The 26,350-nt window shown below is 45.2% G+C and overlaps 1 protein-coding gene across 3 annotated transcripts in view; it reads right to left on the bottom strand.

Annotated features, from left to right (window-relative positions):
* LOC108704618 (arf-GAP with GTPase, ANK repeat and PH domain-containing protein 3) overlaps positions 1-26,350 on the bottom strand; it is a 49,886-nt gene that overhangs the window by 20,336 nt on the left and 3,200 nt on the right. Inside the window, exons 1-8 of one of the 3 annotated variants that reach the window (XM_041566802.1) lie at positions 14,823-16,895; positions 13,375-13,433; positions 12,263-12,350; positions 12,048-12,133; positions 10,828-10,969; positions 5,769-5,903; positions 5,491-5,618; positions 4,484-4,639 (exon numbers count right to left, since the gene is read on the bottom strand). In XM_041566802.1, coding sequence (XP_041422736.1) covers positions 4,484-4,639; positions 5,491-5,618; positions 5,769-5,903; positions 10,828-10,969; positions 12,048-12,133; positions 12,263-12,350; positions 13,375-13,433; positions 14,823-15,687 — 1,659 coding nt within the window. In that variant the 5' untranslated portion in view covers positions 15,688-16,895. Of the gene's footprint in view, positions 1-4,483; positions 4,640-5,490; positions 5,619-5,768; positions 5,904-10,827; positions 10,970-12,047; positions 12,134-12,262; positions 12,351-13,374; positions 13,434-14,822; positions 16,896-26,350 lie in introns of those variants that run through there. The other 2 variants (XM_041566800.1, XM_041566803.1) reach the window with 2 other exon arrangements.

The following is a 26,350-nucleotide window of genomic DNA, read 5'->3' as shown; positions in this document are numbered from 1 at the left end:
TAGTAAGGCTCACTCAGTTTCCGATGAGATCTTATTCAGTGTATATTAAGGATGAAGGTGCCAGAGCCCCATACGATCCAACTCAGTGTATAGTAAGACTGAAGGTGCCAGTGCCCCATGAGATCCTACTCAGTGTATAGTAAGACTGAAGGTGCCAGTGCCCCATGAGATCCAACTCAGTGTATAGTAAGACTGAAGGTGCCAGTGCCCAATGAGATCCAACTCAGTGTATAGTAAGGCTGAAAGTGCCAGTGCCCCATGAGATCCAACTCAGTGTATAGTAAGGCTGAAAGCGCCAGTGCCCCATGAGATCCTACTCAGTGTATAGTAAGGCTGAAAGTGCCAGTGCCCCATGAGATCCAACTCAGTGTATAGTAAGGCTGAAAGTGCCAGTGCCCCATGAGATCCAACTCAGTGTATAGTAAGGCTGAAAGTGCCAGTGCCCCATGAGATCCTACTCAGTGTATAGTAAGGCTGAAAGTGCCAGTGCCCCATGAGATCCTACTCAGTGTATAGTAAGGCTGAAAGTGCCAGTGCCCCATGAGATCCTACTCAGTGTATAGTAAGGCTGAAAGAGCCAGTGCCCCATGAGATCCAACTCAGTGTATAGTAAGGCTGAAGGTAGAGAACCTGTGCTATGGAGACTGCTGAGTGACTAAATGTACAAAGAGGAGCAAGTAAGTGTAATGGGCACACACACAGCAATGTGTAAAGCTGAACATGCAGAACCAAAAGCTCCTGGTGCCCCCAGCCATCACACATAGTCACCCCCACAGGTTGTGTGCAGGGTCCTAGCACCCCGCTGTTGCACCCCAGGCATGTGCCTCTGCTGCCTTCTCTCATTTCAGCCTGAGAACAGGCCAAGTCGTAGAGAGAATTCACAACATCGACAATAGAACCCCCATTTTACCTTTTTCATATATAGGTGGGAGCATAACAAAAAAACAAGGGGATGTAAAATTGAGGTTTCACTGTATTGTCACAGTTCAGCAGTCTGATCCCTCATTCACCTGCTGCTAGATGCAGTACAATATAAGTAACAAGTCTCCTATACCTTGTGGCACAAACAATGGGTGCTGCCATACAGCTCCGTCAGCCACTGTATCTGAATGAGAGGAGACAGACACAAGCGTATTAAATATCACTTGCTCTGGTTTCACCTAACACAATTCATCTGCCCCAATCGTTACATCCAAACAACCCTAGGGACAATGGCACAGTGTGACCCCTGTAAATGATAAGTAGAGTTGGCTGAGGCATGACAGTCACTGAGCGGTTAGACTGGAAGTCTGAATAATGTCAGAGGCAGGAATACATGCTTGGCCCAGGAGCTGACTGTCAGGACAAGTTCCCATTGGATGCCATTGTGAATGTGTGAGAAAGGCCGGCACCAGTTGGACTGATCATTTTACACCAGCGGGAGATTGGGGCATCACTTGTTCATCCATTAACAGCTCATTAGGGGGTCCCCAAAGCGCCCAATAATCTGACGGCTTGTCCAGAACTGACAGTGACGTTATTAACCCTCTCAGCACACAGCACTGCATATATGGCTATATAAATATATAGGAAATATACAAGTTCTGCCCCCAGCAGTGTAGTAAATGGCACATGATCACTGGACTCGGGGCCACAGACAAGGGCTCATCACGTGATCACCACACCTTGTTACTGTGCCAATGAAAGGCTCACTGTGCTCCCCGCTAGATGTCATGCCCCCGGCGTGAGTGGGAGGAGTTCAGTACAGTTATTAGTGTGGGGTCCTAACAAATTGAACCAACATGTTTGTGCAGAGAGTGGCTAATGTGCTCCTATCCTGCCATCTGCTGGTACTTATGTATCACTGCACTCCTCTGTCTACTGCTGTCACTGAGTTTGTAAAGTCACAGGTACAGTTTAAAGGGGAAATATCCCTCCTCCCCTGTGTGACATGAGCTCAGTCAGTTGGGGGATATGTAGAAAAGGGGGGACAGATATAAATATAAATGCATTATTGTTACACACACACACAGTTCATTCCTCAGATTGATAGGAACCCCAATACTGTGTCTGTGTGACTTTCGAACAGAAAAAGCTAAAAGGAAGGGCTGCATGATACTGTGAGCCTAAGGGATGCTGAGAAAGGGTTCATCAGAGTATGAATGGTAACAATATATTCAAGCTATGACGTAGTTGACCAGCTTGAATATATTGCAATATATAGACAAACAATCCCTGTTTTCATTAAAGGGGAAGATATTTTTAAATATCTTAATGCACAAAATATCTTGATGTCCTATAAATAAAGATAATGGGTGAGTGCAGAGGAGCTCTTGTCTTTAAGGGAGCATTGCTAGGAGTCAGCAGGTGAGGGAGCATTGATAAAGGTCAGCAGGGGAGGGAAAATTGCTAGGATTCAGCAGGGGAGGGAACATTGCTAGGAGTCAGCAGGGGAGGGAACATTGCTAGGAGTCAGCAGGGGAGGGAACATTGCTAGGAGTCAGCAGGGGAGGGAACATTGCTAGGAGTCAGCAGGGGAGGGATCATTGCTAGGAGTCAGCAGGGGAGGGAACACTGCTAGGAGTCAGCAGGGGAGGGAGCATTGATAAAGGTCAGCAGGGGAGGGAACATTGCTAGGAGTCAGCAGGTGAGGGAACATTGATAAAGGTCAGCAGGGGAGGGAACATTGCTAGGAGTCAGCAGGGGAGGGAACATTGCTAGGAGTCAGCAGGGGAGGGAACATTGCTAGGAGTTAGCAGGGGAGGGAACATTGCTAGGAGTCAGGAGGGAACATTGCTAGGAGTCAGGAGGGGAGGGAACATTGCTAGGAGTCGGCAGGGGACGGAACATTGCTAGGAGTCAGCAGGGGAGGGAACATTGCTAGGAGTCAGCAGGGGAGGGAACATTGCTAGGAGTCAGCAGGGGAGGGAACATTGCTAGGAGTCAGCAGGGGAGGGAACATTGCTAGGAGTCAGCAGGGGAGGGAACATTGCTAGGAGTCAGCAGGGGAGGGATCATTGCTAGGAGTCAGCAGGGGAGGGATCATTGCTAGGAGTCAGCAGGGGAGGGAACACTGCTAGGAGTCAGCAGGGGAGGGAGCATTGATAAAGGTCAGCAGGGGAGGGAACATTGCTAGGAGTCAGCAGGGGAGGGAGCATTGATAAATGTCAGCAGGGGAGGAAAGATTGCTAGGAGTCAGCAGGGGAGGGAAAATTGCTAGGAGTTAGCAGGGGAGGGAACATTGCTAGGAGTCAGGAGGGGAGGGAGCATTGCTAGGAGTCAGCAGGGGAGGGAGCATTGCAAGGAGTTAGCAGGGGAGGGAGCATTGCTAGGAATCAGCAGGGGAGGGAGCATTGCTAGGAGTCAGCAGGGGAGGGAGCATTGCTAGGAGTCAACAGGGGAGGGAGTATTGATAAATGTCAGCAGGGGAGGGAGCATTGCTAGGAGTCAACAGGATAGGGAGTATTGATAAATGTCAGCAGGGGAGGGAGCATTGCTAGGAGTCAGCAGGGGAGTGAGCATTGCTAGGAGTCAGCAGGGGAGGGAGCATTTCTAGGAGTCAGCAGGGGAGGGAGCATTGCTAGGAGTCAGCAGGGGAGGGAGCATTGCTAAATGTCAGCAGGGGATGGAGCATTGCTAGGAGTCAGCAGGGGAGGGAGCATTGCTAGGAGTCAGCAGGGGAGGGAGCATTGCTAGGAGTCAGCAGGGGAGGGAGCATTGATAAATGTCAGCAGGGGAGGGAACATTGCTAGGAGTCAGCAGGGGAGGGAACATTTCTAGGAGTCAGCAGGGGAGGGAGCATTGATAAATGTCAGCAGGGGAGGGAGCATTGCTAGGAGTCAGCAGGGGAGGGAGCATTGCTGGGAGTTATTGGGTGATATATCTTTGAGGCACATATTTACAGTAGGCAGGAGAGGGGTAGGTAGTATTTGGGTGGGGTTAAGCTGCATGTACTGTAGGTGGAAGGAGTGAGCACAGGCTTTTTTTCCCCTCTAGATGTAATGGATTGTCATTATTGGCTGCAGGTATCCCATCAGCTGGGCACTGCTGCATCTGATTGGCTAGCATTATAACATCAGCTCATTGTAGCTAATCAGGAGTTACCGATATTCCCACCCAAACCCGCCATTCTCCTCCTCTTATCAGCATTACTGGTATCATAAGCTAGTACCTTTCCTTTTCCAATCACATTAATGCCACTGCTTCTTCTACTGTAATATTACCAAGATCCGCCCCTTTTATCTCAAGTAATTACTAAACCCTAATCATTAACCTCTTCCTGGTGATTGGCTGCTGTAACTCCATTGGGTTCAATCTCACAGTGTGTGTGTGTTATGCTCATTATATGTTATTGGTGAAGTCCCCCCCATATCAAGTACCTCCCATCCAACTGCCCCGCCCCCTTGCTCCCCCAGATCCCTTTTCATGCTAATCCAATGATTACTTTCAGTATCTGCGACACCCCAGGACATCATTGTGTCCCCTGTACCCCAGGAGTACTCACAGTGAAGATGTTGGAGCGGCGCTTGCTTTGCTTGCGGATGGGAGTCGGGGTGCTGGCGGCTGCAATGGTTTCAATGCGCAGCTCCCGTTGGCTGATACTGGGGGTGGATGGGACAGACGAGGAGTAATCACTAAACGTCCCCCCGCCATTGGTGGCCTTGGGAATATAGAAGATTATAGTTACTGTACATAGACACAATGCATTCTGGGTAATCACAGCCTCACCCATTGTCTCAGGTATAATGACTGGGCACATTAAGCTGGCACCTCCCATCATGCTCTCTGCTTATACACTGCCCATTACACACTCTCCCATCATGCTCTCTGCTCATACACTGCCCATTACACTCTCTCCCATCATGCTCTCTGCTTATACACTTGTGACGTCCCAGAGCGGGGGACTGGTTTGTGGGCACATAAGAAACACACAGGCAGGTAACAGTACTAGGAAACTTTAATAACAAACAATCCCTTTATGTATCTGGTAGGGAAGAACTGCTCAACAGGAGCACAAGTCAGTGTATATTTGTGGCCTAGTGCCTTCAGTCTCAGATTCTCATATACAGTAAGATTCACCTCCAGTCTCAGACAGTCCAGCAAGAGGGAAAGTAAGTGTGAGTATTCCAGCTGCACTTGTGTATAACAGGCTTATAGATTAACAGTCCAGTAACATAACATGGGGTGCAGCTCTGACGAATCACAGTCCAAATGGAGGGGACGCCGCAGCTTATCCCACTCTGTTGTGCAGCTACCAGCCCACACTGCAGCAAGTCTTTCCTGCGACTTCCTCCCCAGCATGCACTTCCACTTCCTCCTGACCTCTCTGAGCCAACAGCTTCCTGCCCATGTGACATTCCAGCCCCACCCCTTCAGGCCTGCAGCTTCCAGCATTATCAGTGCTCTTGACACAACACTACCCATTACACTCTCTCCCATCATGCTCTCTGCTCATACACTGCCCATTACACTCTCTCCCATCATGCTCTCTGCTCATACATGTGCACGTACCTGGTTCATGTGCATGGACGGTATGGAGGCAGCAGACACAGATGAGTGGCTGGGAGAGTTGGGAAGAGATTTGCACGGACCAATAGAAAGCTGCTGCTTTTTCCGGATAGCGACCACCTTCTGTGCCACTGTGGGACAGAGAATAGAGGTAGAGGTGAGGGAGCCAGTAGTACAATACACTAGAAACATGGCAAATGGACAGTGGCACAGGAATAACACAGCGCCCCCTACTGACATGAGATGCCCTTCTACCAACATCCCCTCGCCACCCTTCTTACCATCCTGAAAGACACGTTCCACATTGAGCCCATAGGTGGCACACGTCTCGTAGTAAGTGCAACGCTTCAGGTCATTGGAGAGCTTGCGTGCCCGCGAGTCGTCTATCACCCGAGGATTTGTCGCACTGATGGCATCTGGCACAGGAAAAAGGAAACAAAAAGTTACATGTACCTGTAGTAACGATAGCCACAATACTAGGGCACTAGCTGTGGGCTAAATTGGGGACAGAGAGGGGAGGGGCTTAGGGAAAAAGGCAATAACAACAGGAGATATTTAGTAGGAGTGTCTGTAAAGAAGAACAAGAAACATTATGTGAAATATGACTAGGAAGATTTTCAATCATCCAGGTCATGAAATATCTAGATCAGTTGTTTTAGAATTATTTATATTAGATATGATGGGAAATGGTAGAACACAAGGAAATTAACAGACAGTAGAACAGAGCATGATGGGAGTTGGGAGAATGTAAGGGAAGAGACAGTAGAACAGGGCATGATGGGAGTTGGGAGAATATAAGAGAAGAGACAGTAGAACAGGGCATGATGGGAGTTGGGAGAATATAAGGGAAGAGACAGTAGAACAGGGCATGATGGGAGTTGGGAGAATATAAGGGAATAGAGAGACAGTAGAACAGGGAATGATGTAAGTTGGGAGAATATAAGGGAAGAGACAGTAGAACAGGGAATGATGGGAGTTGGGAGAATATAAGGGAATAGAGAGACAGTAGAACAGGGAATGATGGGAGTTGGGAGAATATAAGGGAATAGAGAGACAGTAGAACAGGGAATGATGGGAGTTGGGAGAATATAAGGGAAGAGACAGTAGAACAGGGCATGATGAGAGTTGGGAGAATATAAGGGAATAGAGAGAAAGTAGAAGAGGGCATGATGGGAGTTGGGAGAATATAAGAGAAGAGACAGTAGAACAGGGAATGATGGGAGTTGGGAGAATATAAGGGAATAGAGAGGCAGTAGAACAGGGAATGATGTGAGTTGGGAGAATATAAGGGAAGAGACAGTAGAAGAGGGCATGATGGGAGTTGGGAGAATATAAGGGAATAGAGAGACAGTAGAACAGGGCATGATGGGAGTTGGGAGAATATAAGAGAAGAGACAGTAGAAAAGGGAATGATGGGAGTTGGGAGAATATAAGGGAAGAGACAGTAGAACAGGGCATGATGAGAGTTGGGAGAATATAAGGGAATAGATAGACAGTAGAAGAGGGCATGATGGGAGTTGGGAGAATGTAAGGGAATTGACAGTAGAACAGGGCATGATGGGAGTTGGGAGAGTATAAGAGAAGAGACAGTAGAACAGGGAATGATGGGAGTTGGGAGAATATAAGGGAATAGAGAGACAGTAGAACAGGGAATGATGGGAGTTGGGAGAATATAAGGGAAGAGACAGTAGAAGAGGGCATGATGGGAGTTGGGAGAATATAAGGGAATAGAGAGACAGTAGAACAGGGCATGATGGGAGTTGGGAGAATATAAGAGAAGAGACAGTAGAACTGGGAATGATGGGAGTTGGGAGAATATAAGGGAATAGAGAGACAGTAGAACAGGGCATGATGGGAGTTGGGAGAATATAAGAGAAGAGACAGTAGAACAGGGAATGATGGGAGTTGGGAGAATATAAGGGAATAGAGAGACAGTAGAACAGGGCATGATGGGAGTTGGGAGAATATAAGAGAAGAGACAGTAGAAAAGGGCATGATGGGAGTTGGGAGAATATAAGGGAAGAGACAGTAGAACAGGGAATGATGGGAGTTGGGAGAATATAAGAGAAGAGACAGTAGAAAAGGGAATGATGGGAGTTGGGAGAATATAAGGGAAGAGACAGTAGAACAGGGCATGATGAGAGTTGGGAGAATATAAGGGAATAGATAGACAGTAGAAGAGGGCATGATGGGAGTTGGGAGAATGTAAGGGAATTGACAGTAGAACAGGGCATGATGGGAGTTGGGAGAGTATAAGAGAAGAGACAGTAGAACAGGGAATGATGGGAGTTGGGAGAATATAAGGGAATAGAGAGGCAGTAGAACAGGGAATGATGTGAGTTGGGAGAATATAAGGGAAGAGACAGTAGAACAGGGAATGATGGAAGTTGGGAGAATATAAGAGAAGAGACAGTAGAACAGGGAATGATGGGAGTTGGGAGAATATAAGGGAATAGAGAGGCAGTAGAACAGGGAATGATGTGAGTTGGGAGAATATAAGGGAATAGAGAGGCAGTAGAACAGGGCATGATGGGAGTTGGGAGAATATAAGGGAAGAGGCAGTAGAACAGGGCATGATGGGAGTTAGGAGAATATAAGGGAATAGAGAGACAGTAGAACAGGGAATGATGGGAGTTGGGAGAATATAAGGGAATAGAGAGACAGTAGAACAGGGAATGATGAGAGTTGGGAGAATATAAGGGAATAGAGAGGCAGTAGAACAGGGCATGATGGGAGTTGGGAGAATATAAGGGAAGAGACAGTAGAACAGGGCATGATGTGAGTTGGGAGAATATAAGGGAAGAGACAGTAGAAGAGGGCATGATGGGAGTTGGGAGAATATAAGGGAATAGAGAGACAGTAGAACAGGGCATGATGGGAGTTGGGAGAATATAAGAGAAGAGACAGTAGAAAAGGGCATGATGGGAGTTGGGAGAATATAAGGGAATAGAGAGGCAGTAGAACAGGGAATGATGTGAGTTGGGAGAATATAAGGGAAGAGACAGTAGAAGAGGGCATGATGGGAGTTGGGAGAATATAAGGGAATAGAGAGACAGTAGAACAGGGCATGATGGGAGTTGGGAGAATATAAGGGAAGAGACAGTAGAACAGGGCATGATGGGAGTTGGGAGAATGTAAGGGAATTGACAGTAGAACAGGGCATGATGGGAGTTGGGAGAGTATAAGAGAAGAGACAGTAGAACAGGGAATGATGGGAGTTGGGAGAATATAAGGGAATAGAGAGACAGTAGAACAGGGCATGATGGGAGTTGGGAGAATATAAGAGAAGAGACAGTAGAACAGGGAATGATGGGAGTTGGGAGAATATAAGGGAATAGAGAGACAGTAGAACAGGGCATGATGGGAGTTGGGAGAATATAAGAGAAGAGACAGTAGAACAGGGAATGATGGGAGTTGGGAGAATATAAGGGAATAGAGAGGCAGTAGAACAGGGAATGATGTGAGTTGGGAGAATATAAGGGAATAGAGAGGCAGTAGAACAGGGAATGATGTGAGTTGGGAGAATATAAGGGAAGAGACAGTAGAACAGGGAATGATGGAAGTTGGGAGAATATAAGAGAAGAGACAGTAGAACAGGGAATGATGGGAGTTGGGAGAATATAAGGGAATAGAGAGGCAGTAGAACAGGGAATGATGTGAGTTGGGAGAATATAAGGGAATAGAGGCAGTAGAACAGGGCATGATGGGAGTTGGGAGAATATAAGGGAAGAGGCAGTAGAACAGGGCATGATGGGAGTTGGGAGAATATAAGGGAATAGAGAGACAGTAGAACAGGGAATGATGGGAGTTGGGAGAATATAAGGGAATAGAGAGACAGTAGAACAGGGAATGATGGGAGTTGGGAGAATATAAGGGAATAGAGAGGCAGTAGAACAGGGCATGATGGGAGTTGGGAGAATATAAGGGAAGAGACAGTAGAACAGGGCATGATGGGAGTTGGGAGAATATAAGGGAATAGAGAGGCAGTAGAACAGGGCATGATGGGAGTTGTAAGAATATAAGGGAATTGACAGTAGAACAGGGCATGATGGGAGTTGGGAGAATATAAGAGAAGAGACAGTAGAACAGGGAATGATGGGAGTTGGGAGAATATAAGGAAATAGAGAGACAGTAGAACAGGGCATGGTGGGAGTTGGGAGAATATAAGAGAAGAGACAGTAGAAAAGGGAATGATGGGAGTTGGGAGAATATAAGGGAATAGAGAGACAGTAGAACAGGGAATGATGGGAGTTGGGAGAATATAAGGGAAGAGACAGTAGAAGAGGGCATGATGGGAGTTGGGAGAATATAAGGGAAAAGAGAGACAGTAGAACAGGGAATGATGGGAGTTGGGAGAATATAAGAGAAGAGACAGTAGAAAAGGGAATGATGGGAGTTGGGAGAATGTAAGGGAAGAGACAGTAGAACAGGGCATGATGGGAGTTGGGAGAATATAAGAGAAGAGACAGTAGAACAGGGCATGATGGGAGTTGGGAGAATATAAGGGAAGAGACAGTAGAACAGGGCATGATGGGAGTTGGGAGAATATAAGAGAAGAGACAGTAGAACAGGGCATGATGGGAGTTGGGAGAATATAAGGGAAGAGACAGTAGAACAGGGCATGATGGGAGTTGGGAGAATATAAGGGAAGAGACAGTAGAACAGGGCATGATGGGAGTTGGGAGAATATAAGGGAATAGAGAGACAGTAGAACAGGGAATGATGTGAGTTGGGAGAATATAAGGGAAGAGACAGTAGAAGAGGGCATGATGGGAGTTGGGAGAATATAAAGGAATAGAGAGACAGTAGAACAGGGCATGATGAGAGTTGGGAGAATATAAGGGAAGAGACAGTAGAACAGGGAATGATGGGAGTTGGGAGAATATAAGGGAAGAGACAGTAGAACAGGGCATGATGGGAGTTGGGAGAATATAAGGGAAGAGACAGTAGAACAGGGCATGATGGGAGTTGGGAGAATATAAGGGAAGAGACAGTAGAACAGGGCATGATGGGAGTTGTAAGAATATAAGGGAAGAGACAGTAGAACAGGGCATGATGGGAGTTGGGAGAATATAAGGGAAAAGACAGTAGAACAGGGCATGATGGGAGTTGGGAGAATATAAGGGAATAGAGAGGCAGTAGAACAGGGCATGATGGGAGTTGGGAGAATATAAGGGATAGAGAGACAGTAGAACAGGGCATGATGGGAGTTGGGAGAATATAAGGGAAGAGACAGTAGAACAGAGCATGATGGGAGTTGGGAGAATATAAGGGAAGAGAGAGGTGAGGAGTGGTGGGGCAGAGGAGTATAATAAGGGGTACAATAAAACATGGATTCACCTTGGGTTCCTACCAGGACCATGGGTACATCGGCCGTATTGCGGTAACTGGACAGACGTGCATAATAATTAAACACTGTCTGAAAACTGATCTCATCCTCCAGACTGAAGACAAAAACAACGGCATCAACCCAAGCTGCAAACTAGAGCAAAGAAAAGGGTAAGTAGACCCACGGAGAGTGGTACAGGGGTAAGTAGACACACAGAGAGAGGGGGACAGAGGTTAGTAGATACACAGAGAGAGGGGGACAGGGGTAAGTAGACACACAGAGAGAGGGGGACAGGGGTAAATAGACACACATAGAGAGGGGGACAGAGGTTAGTAGATACACAGAGAGAGGGGGACAGGGGTAAGTAGACACACAGAGAGAGGGGGACAGAGGTTAGTAGACACACAGAGGGGGGGACAGAGGTTAGTAGATACACAGAGAGAGGGGGACAGGGGTAAGTAGACACACACAGAGAGGGGGAGACAGATGTAAATAGACACACACAGAGGGAGACAGATGTAAGTAAACACACAGAGAGAGGGGACAGATGTAAGTAGACACACAGAGAGGGGGACAGGGGTAAGTAGACACTCGGAGAGGAGACAGGTAAGTAGACACACGGAGAGAGGGGACAGGGGTAAGTAGACACAAAGAGAGGGTGACAGAGGTAAGTAGACACACGGAGAAAGGGAGACAGATGTAAGTAGACACACAGAGAGAGGGAGACAGATGTAAGTAGACACATGGAGAGAGGGGACAGGGGTAAGTAGACACACAGAGAGAGGGGGACAGATGTAAGTAGACACACACAGAGAGGGGGACAGGGGTAAGTAGACACACAGAGAGGGGACAGGGGTAAGTAGACACAAAGAGAGGGGGACAGATGTAAGTAGACACACAGAGAGGGGGACAGATGTAAGTAGACACACAGAGAGGGGGACAGATGTAAGTAGATACACACAGAGAGGGGACAGGGGTAAGTAGACACAAAGAGAGGGGGACAGATGTAAGTAGACACACAGAGAGGGGGACGGGGGTAAGTAGACACACAGAGAGAGCCTTTGTATCATTATATTAATACACGGGGGGGTCAATTACACATGCCCCTTGTATGTCTGTACATAAGGTACATGGAGGTGTGTGGAATTATGATGTGTTGATAATTATAACCGCATATTTGGGCAGCACACTGTGATGCACCAGGGACAACCCCAACCAAGTGACTACTTACCTGCATCTCAGGGGGCCCTCCTTCATCTCTGATCAGCAGCAGAAAGCTCTGTCCATCAACCACAATCTCTTTCTTAAACCTGCCCCCTGTGCAGAGAGAGACGGCCGTGAGAAGAGGGAGGCAGAGAACCTCCATACAGACATCCCATAATAGCACACAGGTCTGGAGTCACACGCGTGTGCATTTACACACATACAAGAAATGAGATATATCACCTTCTGGAGACTCCTCCTGTACATATGTACCCGTCAGGTACCGGTGCACCAGCGCCGACTTTCCACTCGACAGATTACCCACAATGCCCTGCAGGGGGAGGAGCAATATTAAGCCTGTCACATATTGGGCCCCTCTTAGCCCTGAATGTAGCAGTAAAGCAATAAGTGTCACCCCTAAGACTTACCCAGAAACCCTGCACCATCTCCTACCCACCAGACTTGGGACTCTATGGGCCAACTCACGTTTATGACAAAACCAAGCCACACCCTCTGGCCTGACCATGGGAGAGAGAACAGCCCAGGATCCCAGGCATGAGCAGATTGGCTGTGCTTGGAGCTCACCCATTGGTCTATTCTGCTTTGTAGAGAGTTAGACGTCAGCACTAGGGGGCACTTAACCAGTGGGGGGACTGTATTCTTAAAAGGGATTCTGTCGTGATTTTTATGATGTCGTTTTTATTTCTAAATGACACTGTTTACACTGCAAATAATTCACTGTACAATATAAAATGTCATTTCTGACCCAACAAGTGTATTTAGTTGTAATATTGGTGTGTAGGTGCATCTCAGCTCATTTTGCCTGGTCATGTGCTTTCAGAAAGAGCCAGCACTTTAGGATGGAACTGCTTTCTGGCAGGCTGTTGTTTCTCCTACTCAATGTAACTGAATGTGTCTCAGTGGGACCTGGATTTTACTATTGAGTGCGGTTCTTAGATCTACCAGGCAGTTGTTATCTTGTGTTAGGGAGCTGCTATCTGGTTACCTTCCCATTGTTCTGTTGTGAGGCTGCTGGGGGGGGGAGGTGGTGATATCAGTCCAACTTGCAGTACAGCAGTAAAGAGAGACTGAAGTTTATCAGAGCACGAGTCACATGACTGGGGCAGCTGGGAAACTGACAATATGTCTAGCCTCATGTCAGATTTCAAAATTGAATATAAAAAAACCTGTTTGGTCTTTTGAGAAACGGATTTTAGTGCAGAATTCTGCTGGAGCAGTACTATTAACTGATATGTTTTGAATTTTTTTTTCCCATGACAGTATCCCTTTAATGTAAGTGGCCCTGAGCCCATTCCTTAGTGTGGTCTGATCCAAGTGAGGGACAAGGTACTTACCACTTTCAGTTCTGGTACCGATCTGCTCAGAGTCCATTCTTGGCTGTTGACAAATGAGTCTAAAAAAAGAAATACAAGTTTAACCCAGTGACATTCCCATGGCCAATACAGAGGCTTGTACAATGGATCGGAATATGGAACAAGGCCAGAACCTCTCTGAATTCGGTGGATACCTTTTTTGGGCTAACCTTTGACCCCCCATTAGCTCATAATAAGGGCACAGATGTAAGAAAACATTGGGGTACCAGCCATTGTTCCAAATACTGCCCGGCGGTCCCCACCACCATCCATATAATATATATTTATGATCCATATAATATATATTTATAATCCATAGAATCCATATAATATATATTTATAATCCATAGAATCCATATAATATGTATTTATAATCCATAGAATCCATATAATATATATTTATAATCCATATAATCAATACAATATTTAGTGAATAAAGTACCCCCTCTTGTAAAATATAAGGATATTATAAGTTACCGAGGAGTTTCATGACCATATAAAAGTACGAGGCTGAAGGCCGAGCTATACAGGTCATGGAACTCCGAGGTAACTTCTAATATCCTCATATTTTGCAATTGGGGGTACTTTATTATTGTAATACACACATTTCAGTGAGTCATGTGACAGAAATTACATATGGATATAATTTACAAGATATTCATGGCTTTTGTGTATTATATATTTATAATCCATATAATATATATTTATAATCCATTTAATCCATATAATATATATTTATAATCCATATAATATGTGAGCACATCGGTTGGTACAGGGTCTGGAAGCAAATGTTCATCCCCAATCTGAAGCTACCTGAGCCCCCACCACTGCCCCTGTCCCCCGAAGCATGGCAAACCCACAGTATTGCCATATATGGCCACTACCCACACTTTCAATTGGTCACAATTATACAGGGAAAGTCTATGTTGGAAAAGGACGAGTGGGAAAAGAACACAGAAAAGGATTTCCTGCAAGTAAGCTCCTCCCTCCCCGTTGGGCAGGCTCACTTTCTATTGGTCAGTGGTAACATTTATGGCTCACATTGTGGGGAGTTTTTATTGGCTGGGGTTACAGGGGGGCATATTGTAGATAGAATGTTATATGCCATGGTACCACCCCCCAGTGGCCAGTCCATCTGGCCTCTGTTGTGCCTGTGGCTCTAAGGCAATTACAAGGCAACTGGTTCAGAAGTGTAAATAAGCCAATAAGAGTCAGGACACAGAACAGCCGGTTCATAAATAGCTCATTACAGGGGGAGTTGTCCAGTGCCTACGGTAACCCAATGGTATAAATGTGCCTGTCACCCATGATAATCCTCACAGGGAGTCCCAGTGTAACCTCAAGGTGTCTCCCCCACAATGCCCTAGACTGGTATAAGCACAGGGTAGCACTGGGCCCCACTCAGGTTGGTATAAATGAACAGGACTTACGGTCCCTGCGTGCTCTGCTTTCGGCTCGCATCATGCCAATCAGCACAGGCTCAGAGGTAGTGCCAGTCCTGCTTTGGTTCATGGTGCCATATTCCTTCTTTCTGAAAGGGGCAGTGATCATCCTCCATAAACTAGTCCTCTCCTCTTTATTCCTCTCCACAGGACACTCTGATTTCAGCAGATCCCTTCGGGAGGAGCTTGGGTGCAAAGAGCAGCTTTCTCCCTCGCTGCGGCTCCGCACCCTCTTCTCAATCTGCTCCTCCACTTTGCAGGAATCTGCTGTCCTGCGCATGCGGAAACTGAAGCTCTTGCGCAGGGAAGAGAAGGTCCTCCTAGAAGCCTCCTGAGATCTTCTCCCAAACATATTCCATCGCTGGCTGCTCCACAGGGAGCTTCCTCTCAGGAAACCAGAGCTACTGCTCATCCCTCCCAGACTGCCATCATGTTCTGCCCAACATCTGCCCAACTGCCCCCTATCAACATGGTGGATCTCCAAGACACTCATACTCAGGGGACGATGTGGTGTCATATCTGGACGCTGCCAAGGAGAAGGCTCTAGGACATGGACACCCCCTGAGGAATCACACCTCCGTCCTGACTGCTGCTTCAGAAAATCCAAAAACCCACCAAGGGCCCCAGGGTAGAGTTCTGATCTATGGCCTGGGTGTGCACTGCTAAGAGAAGAAAGGCTTTTGGGCCTCCGCTTCTGATGTTTGGCTGCATGGATAGCAGCCTGGATGGCTTGGCTAGGTGATGGGTCAGCAGCTGGTGTTTGGCCAGGGGCAAAAGCTTCTGAACTTTGCCTGCAGTCCATGCCTTCTGAATGGCACATGCTTCTGAGCTCCATGCTCTTATATGTCCTCATAATACACCCAGTAGCACCGTCTATAACTACATCCAGGGGCCATGCCTACACTCACCTCATCTCTGAAGTGCAAATATGGCTGCCCAGAGAACCAGAGAGAGACAACAGGGCTCAATCACAAAGGTACCAGAAAGAGCACAGGGGGAGGGAGGGAGAGAGAGAAGGGGAGACTCACAACGGGAGCAGAGAGAGAGAGAGAGAAGGGGAGACAACAGGGCTCAATCACAAAGGTACCAGAAAGAGCACAGGGGGAGGGAGAGAGAGAGAGAAGGGTAGACTCAAAATGGGAGCAGAGAGAGAGGATTGTTTTAACATAAGAAATCAGAGGAGAAGGAGTCTAGTGGAATTAAAAAAGTGCAGTGCAGAATTCCAGAGATAGAGCCGAATCCTGGAGGTAAGAGAGCACGGAGCAGAATCCCAGATGTAAGAGAGTGTGGGTCAGAATTCCGGAGGTAAGAGAGTGCGGGGCAGAATTTCCGGAGGTAAGAGAGTGCGGGGCAGAATTCCGGAGGTAAGAGAGTTGCTGGGCAGCCAGGACAAAGCAGACAGCCAGCTCTGGGAACACCTCTGGCTCTTGCACAAACTCGCAGCCTCTCCCTGACTGCCCTGCTTGTCTGCGTGTCGGAACATGTGCAGCACTAACAGGTTGAGCGAGGAGGGAGGTTGAGGTGCTCAGTCACTATTTACACAAGTAAAAAAACTGCCCAGGTGTCATCCCCAGGTTATGACACTTATTGCAAAGATCCTCGGCCTCATTTAATCACAAATGCCATTTAAGACAGCGAGGGATGGGATGGGGCGCTATCAGGATGGTGAGTGTGGGAGCATATCAGATGAAGATGAGGTCTATCACGAATGGACAGTATGAGGTGGAGCTCAGTGGAGGGTGGGACAGTTCCTGGAGGAGATGAGTGCTATCGGGATAGTGAGGGTGAGGGAATATCAGATGGAGATGAGGATCTATCAGGCTTTGGAGGGTATAACAGTATTGGGGGAGCTGAGTGGATGGTAGGACAGCTCCTGGAGGAGATGAGTGCTAGCGGGATAGTGAGGGTGAGGGAATATCAGATGAAGCTGAAGGGTTATCAGTATGGTGAGAGTGAGGCACTGTGAAGTGCAGCTGAAGGGCTATGACAATAGACAGCCGGCTATGAGCCTGTGCTACATGAGAGGTTTAGGAAGATGGCAGCTGAGGGTCTTGGGACAGAGAAAGGCAAGTGGTGTCCTGGATTATGAAATACTTCACATAGGAGACACTATTAAAAGAAAATATAATTGTGAGCAACTTCCTATATATATAATGTGCTACTGTCTGTCCCTTCCCTCCCTGACGACTGACCGATCGTCAGCTCTTCTGCAGCCAGTACCCCCCATCTTCTTTCCTTCTGATGCTGTATATGAGCACAATATACAGTATATTTACAGTATAAATGCCATTATACAAGACTGAATAGTAATTAATTAGATGGCAGCATAGAAAGTTCCATCAGAACTGGATTATAATCAGCTCTTTAGGGTCAATTTCTATGATAGATGTTCCCTCACGTTCCACTTGATAATCTCCCCAAACCCTGAGTTCAGCTTCTCCCCAGCTGTAGCTAGAACCCCCTGATCTTTGTGTGATGAGTGCGAGTAAAGTGTGTGGGGGGTAGAGCCATCAGGTAGTGGGGTAAATAATACAGTGATCACTATATATAAATATATAAGGGGACCAAACATCTCTGATGCTTACCAGTAGCTCCTCCCAGCAGACAGGAGGGAGCCAATCAGATCAGTGGAAGGGAGTTATGTAAAAAAAAAAAAAATGTCCTATTCTCTAGAGTGAACTTATTGCAGGAGGCTAAAGTTTGAGCTTGTCAATAGCAGCAATGATCCAGGACTTCAAACTTGTCACAGGGGGTCACCATCTTGGAAAGTGTCTGTGACACTCACATGCTCAGTGGGCTCTGATTGGCTGTTGAGAAGCTAAGCTTAGGGCTCGTCACTAATTATCCAGCAGCACAAAATGAGCTTCCCTGGCTGTAATATAAGCTGATGCTACAGGTTTGCTGATTATTCAATTCTGATGCTAATTGCACTGGTTTCTGTGCTGCCATGTAGTAATTATGTGTATTAATGACTAATCAGCCTTATATTGTGACATTTCTATTCTATGTGTACTGTATATTGTGAGTGGCTCCCTAAGCTCAGTAAGTGACAGCAGCACAGAGCAGTGAAGAAGATGAAGGGGATATGGGGGGTGTTTGGGGGTTTCCTGCTAAATGACTATGGGGGCCCTGAGCTGGTATAAAAACCCAATACATAATGTACAGCAGATCTGCCCAACTTCTTTACTTGCACTTTAGTTTCTCCTTTAATAGCAGGACTGATCCTCTGCAGGGATTGAGTTTGGCTTTCAGTTTTGTTCTGGCAGAGAACAGGTTAATGATGATTGGCTCTCTGAGGGTTAATGTGACACAGCAGTGGGGAATGGCTCATAATGACAGAGGTGTAATTAGCAGAGTCACAGCCACTAATTAGAAGTCTCTGCAGTCAGTGGGAGGAGAGCACACATTTTATTTTAGTTTTGGGGGTTTTTGGGGGGGGGGCAGATAGCGGTCATCTGGGGGCTGTACCCATTTGCAGTGTGTAGAGTTGCCCAATCTATACATATTATACAGGGAGTATGAGAGGCTCCTGAATAGCACCATCTCATGTGATCTGAGAAGAACCTGACTTTAACCGACCCATGTGGACTTGCCCCTCGACTCTGAGCCTGATCCCCAACATCAGTGCCCAACCTCATTAACACTTTTGTGCAGCCACTGGGACAGAATGTTCTGTTATACAGATAGCTAGAATCTCAGCTGCCATAAAGCAGGACAGGACTGCTGCTTACAATGGGGATCAGATAGGATCTGTGCAGCCACTGGGACAGAATGTTCTGTTATACAGATAGCTAGAATCTCAGCTGCCATAAAGCAGGACAGGACTGCTGCTTACAATGGGATCAGATAGGATCTGTGCAGCCACTGGGACAGAATGTTCTGTTATACAAGATAGCTAGAATCTCAGCCTGCCATAAAGCAGGACAGGAACTGCTGCTTTACAATGGGGATCAGATAGGATCTGTGCAGCCACTGGGACAGAATGTTCTGTTATAACAGATAGCTAGAATCTCAGCTGCCATAAAGCAGGACAGGACTGCTGCTTACAATGGGGATCAGAATAGGATCTGTGCAGCCACTGGGACGAATGTTCTGTTATACAGATAGCTAGAATCTCAGCTGCATAAAGCAGGACAGGACTGCTGCTTACAATGGGGATCAGATAGGATCTGTGCAGCCACTGGGACAGAATGTTCTGTTATACAGATAGCTAGAATCTCAGCTGCCATAAAGCAGGACAGGACTGCTGCTTACACTGGGGATCAGATAGGATCTGTGCAGCCACTGGGACAGAATGCTCTGTTATACAGATAGCTAGAATCTCAGCTGCCATAAAGCAGGACAGGACTGCTGCTTACAATGGGGATCAGATAGGATCTGTGCAGTCACTGGGACAGAATGTTCTGTTATACAGATAGCTAGAATCTCAGCTGCCATAAAGCAGGACAGGACTGCTGCTTACAATGGGGATCAAATTGGATCTGTATGTGACCCCAATGAGGATTGAGAGCAGACAGAGAAGTTAAATCAGTAATGTAGGCAAGTAATGAGTACAGTGATCAGTGACCCCTTCCCCTGACCAACAGCCTCAAAATTAAAAGCTGAGCAAGACCCCACGTAACTGTGTCAACAACATAAGAGCACAAGCCTCACTGCAGCACAAAGGAGCCGTTACCATGGAAACTGAAAAAGGAACAATATGACAGACTGTTGAGATGAAGGCGTTTGGTGCCAGAAAGCAAAGACACGAGCGACACGATTAGGAATATGTGCCCCTGTGTACCACTACTGTACCCGCCCGTTCCTGCTGCATCACTGCCTCCAACTGGGCAACATCACTGGCACCTGTTGAAAGTGAAATATTTGGATCCCAAGCAGGTGATTCTTTAATTTGTAAGTATCCCCCCCCACCAGTCCTATAATAAATGTGAGGTGCTGCAAGAAATACATGCAACCAAATTGGACTGTCTGTGGCCCCTGAATATGAGAGCAGTGAGGTCACAGCACTGGAAAGAACCATGGATCCATCTCCTGAGCCCCCCCCCATTTTCTTCTGCCCACCCAACCCAATGATATCAATAAGTGTGAGACCCCCAGTACTGTACCCAATGATATCAATAAGTGTGAGACCCCCACTACTGTACCCAATGATATCAATAAGTGTGAGACCCCCCAGTACTGTACCCAATGATATCAATAAGTGTGAGACCCCAGTACTGTACCCAATGATATCAATAAGTGTGAGACCCCAGTACTGTACCCAATGATATCAATAAGTGTGAGACCCCCCCCAGTACTGTACCCCAATGATATCAATAAGTGTGAGACCCCAGTATGTACCAATGATATCAATAAGTGTGAGACCCCCAGTACTGTACCAATGATATCAATAAGTTGTGAGACCCCCCAGTACTGTACCCAATGATATCAATAAGTGGAGACCCAGTACTGTACCCAATGATATCAATAAAGTGTGAGACCCCAGTACTGTACCCAATGATTATCAATAAGTTGAGACCCCCCCAGTACTGTACCCAATGATATCAATAAGTGTGAGACCCAGTACTGTACCCAATGATATCAAAGTGTGAGACCCCCAGTACTGTACCCAATGATATCAATAAGTGTGAGACCCCAGTACTGTACCCAATGATATCAATAAGTGTGAGACCCCAGTACTGTACCCAATGATATCAATAAGTGTGAGACCCCAGTACTGTACCAATGATATCAATAAGTGTGAGACCCCCAGTACTGTACCCAATGATATCAATAAGTGTGAGACCCAGTACTGTACCCAATGATATCATAAGTGTGAGACCCCCAGTATGTACCCAATGATATCAATAAGTGTGAGACCCCCCAGTACTGTACCCAATGATATCAATAAGTGTGAGACCCCCAGTACTGTCCCAATGATATCAATAAGTGTGAGACACCAGTACTGTACCCAATGATATCAATAAGTGTGAGACCCCCAGTACTGTACCCAATGATATCAATAAGTGTGAGACCCCCCAGTACTGTACCCAATGATATCAATAGTGTGAGACCCCCAGTACTGTACCCAATGATATCAATAAGTGTGAGACCCAGTACCTGTACCCAATGATATCAATAAGTGTTAGACCCCAGTACTGTCCCAATGATATCAATAAGTGTGAGACCCCCCGTACTGTACCCAATGATATCAATAAATGTGAGACCCCCAGTACTGTACCCAATGATATCAATAAGTGTGAGACCCCCAGTACTGTACCCAATGATATCAATAAGTGTGAGACCCCCAGTACTGTACCCAATGATATCAATAAGTGTGAGACCCCAGTACTGTACCCAATGATACCAATAAGTGTGAGACCCCCCCCAGTACTGTACCTAATGATATCAATAAGTGTGAGACCCCCAGTACTGTACCCAATGATATCAATAAGTGTGAGACCCCAGTACTGTACCCAATGATATCAATAAGTGTGAGACCCCAGTACTGTACCCAATGATATCAGTAAGTGTGAGACCCCAGTACTGTACCCAATGATATCTATAAGTGTGAGACCCCCCAGTACTGTACCCAATGATATCAATAAGTGTGAGACCCCCCCAGTACTGTACCCAATGATATCAATAAGTGTGAGACCCCCCAGTACTGTACCCAATGATATCAATAAGTGTGAGACCCCAGTACTGTACCCAATGATATCAATAAGTGTGAGACCCCCAGTACTGTACCCAATGATATCAATAAGTGTGAGACCCCCAGTACTGTACCCAATGATATCAATAAGTGTGAGACCCCCCAGTACTGTACCCAATGATATCAATAAGTGTGAGACCCCCCAGTACTGTACCCAATGATATCAATAAGTGTGAGACCCCCAGTACTGTACCCAATGATATCAATAAGTGTGAGACCCAGTACTGTACCCAATGATATCAATAAGTGTGAGACCCCAGTACTGTACCCAATGATATCAATAAGTGTGAGACCCCCAGTACTGTACCCAATGATATCAATAAGTGTGAGACCCCCAGTACTGTACCCAATGATATCAATAAGTGTGAGACCCCAGTACTGTACCCAATGATATCAATAAGTGTGAGACCCCCCAGTACTGTACCCAATGATATCAATAAGTGTGAGACCCCAGTACTGTACCCAATGATATCAATAAGTGTGAGACCCCCAGTACTGTACCCAATGATATCAATAAGTGTGAGACCCCCCAGTACTGTACCCAATGATATCAATAAGTGTGAGACCCCCCAGTACTGTACACAATGATATCAATAAGTGTGAGACCCCAGTACTGTACAGAAGCCTTCAGAGGAAGGGCCCCCATTATTAGCATCACACATAGGGGGGAGTTCAGAGCAGAATAAGGAACCCCGCAATAATAGGTTAGTATCTGTTACTATGGCAGTACTACTGGTATAAACCCAAAAATAGTTCATAACTCACAGGACGAACACTCACAGCACCCTACAGCAAAACCTAGAAACTCCCAAGTACTCTGTAGCTCATTACTCAAGAAGTACTACCTTACTCATTATTCTAGTACTAAGTACTACCTAACTCATTATTCTAGTACTAAGTACTACCTTACTCATTGCTCCAGTGCTAAGTACTACCTTACTCATTATTCTAGTACTAAGTACTACCTTACACATTATTCTAGTACTAAGTAATACCTTATCATCATATCTTAGTATATTCAAGTACTAATACTCATTATTCTAGTACTAAGTACTACCTTACTCATTATTCTAGTACCTAAGTACTACCTTACTCTTCATTATATTCTAGTTACTATAAGTACTACCTTACTCATTATTCTAGTACTAAGTACTACCTTACTCATTATTCAGTACAAGTACTACCTTACTCATTATTCTAGTACCAAGTACTACCTTACTCATTATTCTAGTACCAAGTACTACCTTACTCATTATTCTAGTACCAAGTACTACCTTACTCATTATTCTAGTACTAAGTCTACTACTTTTTCCTTACTCATTATTCTAGTACCAAGTACTACCTTACTCATTATTCTAGTACTAAGTACTACCTTACTCATTATTCTAGCACTAAGTACAACATTACTCATTATTCTAGTACTAAGTACTACCTTACTCATTATTCTAGTACCAAGTACTACCTTACTCATTATTCTAAGTCACATATACTACCTTTTACTCATTATTCTAGTACCAAGTACTACCTTACTCATTATTCTAGTACAAGTACTACCTTACTCATTATTCTAGCACTAAGTACAACATTACTCATTATTCTAGCACTAAGTACTACCTTACTCATTATTCTAGTACTAAGTACTACCTTACTCATTATTCTAGTACTAAGTACTACCTTACTCATTATTCTAGTACTAAGTACAACATTACTCATTATTCTAGTACTAATTACTACCTTACTCATTATTCTAGTACTAAGTACTACCTTACTCATTATTCTAGTACTTAGTACTACCTTACTCATTATTCTAGTACTTAGTACTACCTTACTCATTATTCTAGTACTAAGTACTACCTTACTCATTATTCTAGTACTTAGTACTACCTTACTCATTATTCTAGTACTAAGTACTACTTTACTCATTGCTCCAGCGCTAAGTACTACCTTACTCATTATTCTAGTACTAAGTACTACCTTACTCATTATTCTAGTACTAAGTACTACCTTACTCATTATTCTAGTACTAAGTACTACCTTACTCATTATTCTAGTACCAAGTACTACCTTACTCATTATTCTAGTACTAAGTACTACCTTACTCATTATTCTAGTACTAAGTACTACCTTACTCATTATTCTAGTACCAAGTACTACCTTACTCATTATTCTAGTACCAAGTACTACCTTACTCATTATTCTAGTACTAAGTACTACCTTACTCATTATTCTAGTACTAAGTACAACATTACTCATTATTCTAGTACTTAGTACTACCTTACTCATTATTCTAGTACTTAGTACTACCTTACTCAGTATTCTAGTACTAAGTACTACCTTACTCATTGCTCCAGTGCTAAGTGTGACAGAGTGCCTTTTATGCTGCACATGTCAAATGAAACCATTAAAGGGACAGTGACACTCAGGTCTTAATCTTTTGACTCAGTTTAATCTTTTTCAATGTAAATTGTACACAGGTTATTTGTCCTTTAATAGGGTTATTTCCTTATTAAGGAACTGGTATCTCCCTATTACAGCAGTTGGATAGCGAGGGAGGAGAGAGGGCTGCGTCCCAACTAAGGTTCCTATTTCTTATGCTGTGTAAAACATTGGAGAAAACCGTTACCGGTGATGTAGCCCATAGCAACCAATCAGTTCTTTGCTTTTGTTTTCTAACTTGAAGGTGTCTGCAGAAAACGAATTGCCGATTGGTTACAGCATGATAATTAGGCCCCTAAGTCTGCTTCAGACGTGCATAACCCTCCCCACAGGATACACAGCTTCCTTTCCTGCTGCGCAACATCATTTCATTTCCCCATGGAAAGCACGGGTCTCTGGAAGTTCACGGCAGGTTCCTACAAACGTTACAGGATTGCGCAGAAAACATTGCCTCGGGGAACACTGCGGATCTTCTCATTAGAGATCTGTAGAAACGAGGCCACTGCAGCTCTGTCACATGTGCTGATGGCCCAACATTTATCTGAGAAAGCAACTCCCTGCACAGCCAGCAACTCCCTGCAGAGCCAGTATCGTTATTCACATGAACGGATTCACGAACCCGGCTCCCACTAAAACCCTTTATTCTCACCAGCCTACGAGAAAGTTACACCTCAGGTTCATAACTGTAGTAAAAGTGCTTACAATATATGCTTACATAAATGTAGAGTCAGTTCCATGTATAATACCCCAGAACAGCAGGATAAATATAGGGAAAATTTCATGTATAATACCCTAGAACACATGGCAGGATAAATACAGTGCCAATTCCATGTATAATACCCAGAACACACAGCAGATAAATACAGTGCCAATTCCATGTGTAATACCCCAGAACACACAGCAGATAAATACAGGGCCAATTCCATGTATAATACCCCAGAACACACAGCAGATAAATACAGGGCCAATTCCATGTATAATACCCCAGAACACACAGCAGATAAATACAGGGCCAATTCCATGTATAATACCCCAGAACACACAGCAGATAAATACAGTGCCAATTCCATGTATAATACCCCAGAACCCACAGCAGATAAATACAGTGCCAATTCCATGTATAATACCCCAGAACACACAGCAGATAAATACAGGGCCAATTCCATGTATAATATCCCAGAACACACAGTAGGATAAATACAGTGCCAATTCCATGTATAATACCCCAGAACACACAGTAGGATAAATACAGTGCCAATTCCATGTATAATACCCCAGAACACACAGCAGATAAATACAGTGCCAATTCCATGTATAATACCCCAGAACACACAGCAGATAAATACAGTGCCAATTCCATGTATAATACCCCAGAACACACAGCAGATAAATACAGTGCCAATTCCATGTATAATACCCCAGAACACACAGCAGATAAATACAGTGCCAATTCCATGTATAATACCCAGAACACACAGCAGATAAATACAGTGCCAATTCCATGTATAATACCCCAGAACACACAGCAGATAAATACAGGACCAATTCCATGTATAATACCCCAGAACACACAGCAGGATAAATACAGTGCCAATTCCATGTATAATACCCCAGAACACACAGCAGATAAATACAGTGCCAATTCCATGTATAATACCCCAGAACCCACAGCAGATAAATACAGTGCCAATTCCATGTATAATACCCCAGAACCCACAGCAGATAAATACAGTGCCAATTCCATGTATAATACCCCAGAACCCACAGCAGGATAAATACAGGGCCAATTCCATGTATAATACCCCAGAACACACAGCAGATAAATACAGGGCTAATTCCATGTATAATACCCCAGAACCCACAGCAGGATAAATACAGGGCCAATTCCATGTATAATACCCCAGAACCCACAGCAGGATAAATACAGGGCCAATTCCATGTATAATACCCAGAACACACAGCAGATAAATACAGGGCCAATTCCATGTATAACACCCCAGAACACACAGCAGATAAATACAGGGTCAATTCCATGTGTAATACCCCAGAACACACAGCAGATAAATACAGTGCCAATTCCATGTATAATACCCCAGAACCCACAGCAGGATAAATACAGGGCCAATTCCATGTATAATACCCCAGAACACACAGCAGATAAATACAGTGCCAATTCCATGTATAATACCCCAGAACCCACAGCAGGATAAATACAGGGCCAATTCCATGTATAATACCCCAGAACACACAGCAGATAAATACAGGGCCAATTCCATGTATAATACCCCAGAACACACAGCAGATAAATACAGGACCAATTCCATGTACAATACCCCAGAACACACAGCAGATAAATACAGTGCCAATTCCATGTATAATACCCCAG

The sequence above is a fragment of the Xenopus laevis genome, chromosome 6L (genome assembly GCF_017654675.1).
Source record: "Xenopus laevis strain J_2021 chromosome 6L, Xenopus_laevis_v10.1, whole genome shotgun sequence".
NCBI lineage: Eukaryota > Metazoa > Chordata > Amphibia > Anura > Pipidae > Xenopus > Xenopus laevis.
The sequence above is the reverse complement of the archived record's forward strand: the minus strand, read 5'-3'. Positions and strand labels throughout refer to the sequence as shown.